We start from the raw sequence: 8,165 nt of genomic DNA on the forward strand, positions 1-8,165 counted from the left end.
CAGTTGAATTCCGCTATTGAATTTACCAGCCTGCTGTCCTCCCGCTACTCCCTGCATGGCATGTTGACCCATTTGCATTTGCCCTATTTGCCCTATGCCACCCATTGGTGCGCCAGGGGGGCGTGGTCCAATGCCAAGAACTCCAGGACCACCTCCACCCACTCCTGGTAAATTCTGCAGGGCATTCATGGGGTCTAAAAATAAACAATATTACTTTGAAATTCAGCAGAAAATATAGTCTGACAGTTAATTAGAAGACTTAAGAAGATATTAAATAGCTCTTTTAATTTACCAGGCCCACCTTGAGTCTTTTTATCTGCAATGAAAGACAATCATTTCAATTCACGATCCACATCATAACATCTCAGCAATAAAAAAGCATAGTAAACTATGAATTGCCTACTTACGAATGTCCCTAAAATGAATTATTAGCCTTGCAACCAGAGATAAATACTCCTCCTGTATATAAAAAAATATGTATATTAAAATACATTTAAACAAATCACACAAAACATTTCCATTAAACTGCAAGTTAAAATGGACATTTAAAAGTAGTACTTACTCTGGTCTTTGCTTTGATAAAAACATGGCTCTCCATGTCAGTACTGGACTTTGTGTGAGCAGTTCCTGCTTTTCTCATCGCTTCATCTCTGCAATAAAGCAGAAGATCACCTATCTTTAACTGAAACTATCATTCATTTAAGAGATGCATGTCTCCAAACATTTATAACTATTAGAAGAGCTTTTTATTATTGAAACAAAGAACTATTATAAACTACCAATAAAACTATTACAAAAAAAGAGAAAATAAACGTAATAATATACGAGGGTTACAATCAATACATGAAATTCTGAAATTAACTAAGGTGTATTATCTTATAAGTATTACACTAAATAAGAGTATTGCAAGCAAATTCATCTATTAATTCTTCTTTAAAGAAAGAAATAAGTTATTAATTTAAGTCTATACTCAAAGAGACAACTTTTTTTTTTTACTGATACAGAAGTTTGGGGATAAATTCATTTTAACAATAAAGAAAAGTCAATCCAACACATTATAAACACAATTCCAAAATATGTTGGTAATTTTTTCTTGAAAGTGATGACAAAAGGAGCAATTGGGTAACTATTAGAAGAGCTTATAATGAGCCTAAAGTGATCACAAGAGCGATAAAATATCCAAGTTATTAAGGTTATTTTGCCTACAACGTTAAACGGCATTTATGTATAATTAATACATATTTCGCTTGAACATATTTGACTAGAATTTAATTAATCTTACTTTACATTTAGCAAACCGCATAGCTAAACCAACTCTAAAAAGGAAATGTAAATAACATTACTTAATGAACATATTACCGTGATCAGATAAATATCATATATAAATACAGGCTATTTTGAAATTTCGACTGTTTAACAGATGAGCTGATTACAAGCCTGAGCATCCGCTAGTTAGCAGCTAACTAGCTAGCTGACTGTGGGATTTTATATGCTCTTCATATAAGGATATAAAAAAAAATATTTGAATGCTTACATTTGCGCCACTACTTTCTGTCGAAAGGCTGGACTCCTCCAATCACTATCAGGACCTGGGACCTCCATAACTGTTATTGCTGAACAACGTTAAACAAGCTTCTTCCAGTTAGCGATGTCTGCTACGGCTTCGCAAATGAATCATTCCACTGAGTCGAATCTTTTCAATGAAACGATTGGACCAGCTCAATCTGAAAGATTCATTCAAGAACGAACTGTTCTCGAGTCGAAGAAATCAGACAAATAAATCCACTTGAAATATAAGTTAGCAGGTCAATAGCTTTTTTATTTTTTGAAAATATAATTTGTTGTATTTCCGTTTAGTTATATTAGGAGTTCAAGTTAAACTACATGAGAAAAATGATAAATGTTATACCTTAAATTTTATATATAGGCTATTTTATTTCATTTAATGTTTATTTCAAGTGCCGAAAAGATATTTTATGGTTATTATATTTTAAATTATAATAACAATAACATCAATTCAATAGTAGGTAAAATGTATAAGAGTTACTTTATCATATAGCCTACTGACTTTTATTTTCATTTTCATTTTTTTAGATGTGTGTAGGCTGGGGTGTGGTTACTGAGACATGGGTGACATGTCAAATGAAAGGCTTCTGCATTTCACACATCGGTTAACATCGGCATCCTGCCCAAACATCATTGTTCTTCATTAACTATATTTTTACTTATTGGTAAATAACTGTAATATTGTTTTGATTATTCTGTTTTATTTTTTTGGTGGCCATAATCAGTAATGCTGAATGTAGATAAGGCATGTCTCATATAATTTACCCTATGTTGCATTACCACAAAGTTGACATTGTCTACTTTTAGACTTAACTTGTAAGGCAATGTAGACTATATATTTTTGTGATCATATTCTTGCCAAATTGCACTGCTAGGCAGAAGTTGCCAAGAGGACTGATGAGGTTGGCATATGATATCAATAACAAACAAAAAAAAAATTTGTTTCACTGATGTTTGTCCTCTAAACAATGAGCACATCTTTGTAAAGGATAGTGTCATGAATTTGAGTAGGCCTGTATTAATCAATGCAAAAGCTATGGCCTTAAGTTCACATGGTTTTAAGGCTAGTTTTGACTTTGTTTGATGATCTCATAAGCATAAGTCTCATATCGAAGGTTCTATGATAAAGTGCATTGTACATGTGGGGTTAACACCTCAGGAAGTGCAATTTCATAATCCATTTGCCCATATCCATGGTAAAGAACTTGACTAAAGGCGAGATATTATTAATATATCATGATAATATTCTCTTTATTCAAGTCCTTAATATTAAACACAAATATTAAACCAAGACCTTCTATCTTTTAAATACTTAAGTAGCTATTTAAATGTGGAGACATTTTGGCTGTATACTGCTTAAAATATTTAGGCCTAGCTATACGATATATCCATAATTTCATAGCTATTTTTACAACTCATGTCAATAGCCCATGCATGTCATCAACATATGAGCCAGATGAGCCAACATGCCATCCAAAATGAGACCACTATACCAGCACCTCACAACCAATGGTCCCTCTAAGCTGCGCGTGTGCACAAAAGAAAAAATTGCCAGGCAGAGGACTTGCGCAAAATGTGTGGGGAATGTGTGTGATGAGAATGATGTGAGGATTGGCAGTGAGTCGTGTGACTGTGCGGACAAAATAGCTCAATATGAGAGGCAACGAGAAATGCAAAGACATATGAAATAAAATCACATCATCATGTTTTAAAGAAGAGTGGTTCAAATTCAAAATACATCATTATTTTAAATAGATGTTTTTGTGTGTGTGTGTGGGGGGGGGGGGGGACTTTCAGGCTTGATTAGATTATAAAAGAGTTCAAATATTCACTTTTCTTGAAAATATTTAGCAATAGATCTATATTTAAATGCTTCAGTTTGTTTTCATTTTATAATAATATAATATGTAAACAAATTGACACATTGAAACTGATATATTATATCACTTCAAATACTTCAATTCGGGTTTTTTATATTAGGCCTTAATTGTATTGTGTTATAAGCCTAAATAAAGAATCTCACAAGAGTATTGTTTAAGGCTCATGTCATTGCCATTAAAAAGTTTGAAAACGCCTGCTAAATAAAATATTAAAAATTCATAAGCAATAAACACAAATTTAACTTTGACGGTGTACACAATTAATTGACTGTAAAAAACACTTGGTTTTCCCAAACCATCTCAGAGTAACAGCTTACTTTTCTTTCATAGCCTACTTTAGTATATTATTGTAAAGAACTGAACAGTGCTCAGGAGTTTTTGTAAATTATTTTTCATAGGAATACTTGTTAAAGACTGATACAATTAACATCACTATAAAAACAACAAATATCAGGTTACCTGTCTAGGCCTACTTTACATCAAGAGTCAAATAAATAGAAATGGCGCATTCAAGTTAAAAGTTACAACTGAATGTTGAAACCATTGTTTTTCTACGTATGCTGAACAGGTCAGGTGGCCAATAAAGAATTATTTTTGCTCGGGTGGCGAAAATGTGGCTCAATAGAAAAAAAGTTTTGGCCACTCGCAAAAACTAGGCCTACAATCTCCTAAGCACTAAGCAGAAGCGTCTCATTATCGCGGTTGAGAGCATTTGAAATGCCGCGCCTCAGCACGCCACTCATCTTTATTCTTCCTTTTAGAAACAGCCGCTCGAGGCGTTCGTTTGTGACGGGTGATCAGGCAGACCGGGAGCGCGCGCAGATCCGCCCTCCAGACGCCATTTCTCGAACGGTGTGGGGAGCTGAAGCAGCCTTTACACCAATCCCGGGAAGGAAGAGAAAACACAATGAACTGAAACATTTCTAAATCTTTTCGATCTTCTAGTCTCATGGAAAAGTCGTGCGTCATATAGGGGAGCAAGGTGGGAAACTTTCTGTTGCGAGATTATTCAGAATTCGTTGTGTGTGAAGACGTGTTGCGGGCCGCCATTTTTGTTACAGCCTTCAAAGTCTGTTGGGAGTCTAAATAAGAGACGCAACTCTTCCGTACTTTGGTGTAATACACGAAGAAAAACTCGCTGTTGGACGCAACTGATATATGTCGCTCGAATCGTTATGCAAGGCGATTTATTAACATATTATGCTTCATCCTGAGCGGACTGTGACGGAAGACGGCTAGCTGGCTAACGCGTTATATTGTCTCATAAGCTACAGCTACTTTCACGGAAGAGAGAGCGGAAAGGGGAACTTTGACTCCAAATACGCGTTTTTGGGTTCGTTACGAACTTTTGCGGTTGTTTAAACCTGTTCTACGCCCGTCGTGATTCTTGTGTTGGTGGAAAATTTAGCAATGCATCAAAGTTGGTTGACGCCAGTCGCAGCCTGTCTGGTCAAACGTCAGGTTGCGGTTCAGTAAGGTTTGGACTGTCGGGTCAGAAAGCGTTCGGTCGCTTGTAAGTATAGGCGTTTGCTGTTTTAATTTATTGCTCGTTTCTGTTTTCTTTTCGAGTTCATCAGTGACAAGTCTATTTCGAACTAACATGTCGTCTGCACGGTTCGACTCCTCGGACCGATCTAGCTGGTATTTCGGGCCGGTTTCGAGACAGGAGGCGCAGAATAGGCTTCAGGGACAGAGACATGGGATGTTTTTGGTGCGGGATTCGTCCACCTGTCCTGGTGATTATGTACTGTCAGTGTCTGAAAACTCCAAAGTTTCTCACTATATCATCAACTCTTTGCCAAACAAGAGATTCAAGATAGGTGACCAAGAGTTTGATAATCTACCTGGCCTTTTAGAGTTCTATAAAATACATTATCTGGATACGACCACCCTGATAGAGCCAGCACCAAGGTAAGAGCTTGCATTAGTTTTGACATCGTCACATCATCCACCCCTCTTCTCACTAATGCATTTCCCTCCCCTTCGTTCATATGGCAAGCTGTTTAAACATACATTCATTTCAACTTACTAGCGTCTGTTTGTGTCACTAGTTTAAATTGTTATTTACTTGCAGGTTATCAAATAAATTATACGTATCATAATCATTCAGTTTCACAGTGACACTTCATTCGATACCAGTACTGATTTATAAGCTACTAGTTGCAACTAGTCACAATTTCAATAGTGACAAGTAACACATTGCAAATGTTTCTGGTACTGGTTAACGTTTTACTATTCGTCAGATGCTGGTAATTATATAATTTACTAGTCCAGTAACAATTGTTTTTTACTGTATTCAGATTATTGCAACTACTAGTTACATTTTTATTTGAGTGGTCAGAATCGACACTTTTCAATTAATTGAACATGACAAGTCAAGTACATATCAATTGTGACTAGTGAAATGTTGCTGGAAACAATTAAAATAGATGCTAATGTCTTTAAGTATTGATATCTATATCACATTAGCATTAGCAATAATAAAACTGGAATAACAGCAATTTGTTACTGTTAACTGTTAGCCACTGTTAAACTGCTTGCCATAACTTTGCTGGTTATTTTTCACATTCATTCTTATGCTTGGAGATACATATTGTCAAGGTGAGATGTGAGAGTGGTCAGTTAAACGCATCTTTAATTCCCCTTAATTTCTCTCCTTCCTGTGTTCTCATTAAGCCATGCAATAAAGAGAATTTAAGACATTTTTATTCAAGATACCAGGAAGTTGAAACATGTGAAAAGTGCATATTCAATAGTGGAATGGATATTGTCAATCTTAAAAACTCTTGTCCTACAGGTACCCCAGTACCCCTCTGCCCAGTGGTCCTATTCAGCCATCCGGGGGAATCGGAGATGAAAACCAGGAGTATGTGCGAACTCTTTATGACTTCACTGGTAGTGATGCTGAAGACCTTCCTTTCAAGAAGGGTGAAGTCCTAATTATTCTGGACAAGCCTGAGGAGCAGTGGTGGAGTGCCAAGAATAAAGAAGGCAGAGTAGGCATGATTCCTGTTCCCTATGTAGAAAAGCTGGTGAGACCTTCGCATCATCCCGGTCAGCCTGGCCATGGCTCACGAAATTCCAATAGCTACGGCATACCTGAGCCAGCGCACGCCTATGCTCAGCCTCAGACTCCATCGCCCATTCCCCCCATCACACCCGGCGCTGTTATCAACCCACTGCCGTCCATGCAGAACGGGCCAGTAATGGCCAAGGCTATCCAGAAACGAGTGCCATGTGCATATGACAAGACTGCCTTAGCACTGGAGGTAGGTAGCTAAATGTTGGATTCCCATAAACCAGAATTTGCCTTTGTCACCAGCGTGATTCGTCTGCTAGTTTCTGTTGTTTTATTGATGATGGATAATATGGGGCGGCCTAATGTACGTTAAAATCTATTTATTTCTTTCAGTTCACAAGATTATTCAGTCAGCATAGATGTTCTCTGTCTGTTGATGTATAGGAAAACAGGATGCTGGGCTGGATGCCATAAACACTTTATGTAATGAAGCTATTTCTTGATGGTTTATAAGATTTAACTGGTGCAGTGATTACACATTTAAAGGGATTTTTACTCGTCATTACATTTGGTCAGATGGTGGTGGTGATGGAAATGTGAAATGACAAATATTTTCTCTTGATGACACACTTGTCAGCTCAGGCCTATGTCTCTGAGGGACTTTCCTTAGACAGGCCAATCAACATATTTTTAAGTAAAAAAAAAAAAGCCTTGAGTTGAATATTAGAGATAATAATTCTTCATATTCTCACTTCCCCTGTTTATTCTTAAGCACACTGACTTGTATTTTAGGTGCCACATATCTCTTTAAAAACTGTTTGAGGAGAGATGAAGCGAAAAATAAGCTTAGAGACCTACTTTTTTGTGTCTAATTTAGTGTAGTTTATTGGTTTGTTCAGGGTCTAGAATGAAATTCCATAGTCATGCCACATGGCAAGTCCCAGCACTCCTCCATTTGTTTCTACATGCAAAGCTTTGTCATTTTGTAAAGAGAAAATTACATAACCTCTCTCTTAGTCAGCCTGAGAATGTCAATTGATTCAGGTGGGTACAAGAATAAGGTAAAGAAACCTATGGTTCAAATGCAGATTTGCTTGGTAATTTGGTCCCATTTTGTATTTTTCCTTCTGTCTGCTGTATTTTACATATGAGTGAAGCTTGTGTATGGAAACAGGGATAATGACGCAGACGCACAGTTTGTTGTGGCCTAAAGCAAAATAGCCTGATTTAGAACAGCTATTGCAGGAATGTTGAGAAAGTGAAGCATGTCAGTTAATGCTGAGGATTTTGAACTATGATTTGAAGTTTTATAATGCTTAATTTGCCTCAATTTGATTTTAAAAAGCCAATAATATTTTTTTTTCTCATACTAAACGTGAAAGTAAATGCCTGTTTTCTTTTTTGTCCTGTTTTTTTTTTTTTTCCTCACAGGTGGGTGACATTGTGAAAGTGACTAGGATGAACATCAGTGGTCAGTGGGAAGGGGAGGTAAATGGCCGGAGAGGTTTATTCCCTTTTACCCATGTGAAAATATTGGACCCCCAAAACCCAGATGAGAGTGAATGATCTGGACCATGCTCTGTCAGCACCCCGTCAGCTCGCCGGACTCCATCAAGTCACAGCCGGTATTACGCTTGCCTGCCTTGGGGCTCAGCCGTGGTGCATTTCTCAAACCATTTGCGTGGCTTCTGACTGTTTAC

At 37.0% G+C, this 8,165-nt stretch overlaps 2 protein-coding genes across 10 annotated transcripts in view; one reads left to right on the forward strand and one right to left on the reverse strand.

Annotated features, from left to right (window-relative positions):
• The window catches only part of med15 (mediator complex subunit 15), a 9,830-nt gene extending 8,135 nt beyond the window's left edge, over nt 1-1,695 (reverse strand). For 7 of the 9 annotated variants that reach the window (XM_089123967.1, XM_089123970.1, XM_089123968.1 and 4 more), the window contains exons 1-5: nt 1,535-1,695; nt 563-650; nt 408-459; nt 293-316; nt 27-194 (exon numbers count right to left, since the gene is read on the reverse strand). In XM_089123967.1, the coding sequence (XP_088980093.1) occupies nt 27-194; nt 293-316; nt 408-459; nt 563-650; nt 1,535-1,602 (400 nt within the window). In that variant the 5' untranslated portion in view covers nt 1,603-1,695. The remainder of the gene's footprint in view (nt 1-26; nt 195-292; nt 317-407; nt 460-562; nt 651-1,534) is intronic. The other 2 variants (XM_089123971.1, XM_089123969.1) reach the window with 1 other exon arrangement.
• A 2,592-nt stretch (nt 1,696-4,287) lies between these two features.
• On the forward strand, nt 4,288-8,165 carry crkl (CRK like proto-oncogene, adaptor protein). The gene is made up of 3 exons (XM_039688106.2): nt 4,288-5,357; nt 6,244-6,715; nt 7,897-8,165. Exons 1-3 carry the CDS (start codon nt 5,047-5,049, stop codon nt 8,029-8,031), a joined length of 918 nt encoding a protein of 305 aa, XP_039544040.1. The 5' UTR covers nt 4,288-5,046; the 3' UTR covers nt 8,032-8,165.

This window comes from Pimephales promelas, chromosome 19, assembly GCF_988280905.1.
Source record: "Pimephales promelas chromosome 19, fPimPro1.hap1.1, whole genome shotgun sequence".
NCBI classification, from domain to species: Eukaryota; Metazoa; Chordata; class Actinopteri; order Cypriniformes; family Leuciscidae; genus Pimephales; species Pimephales promelas.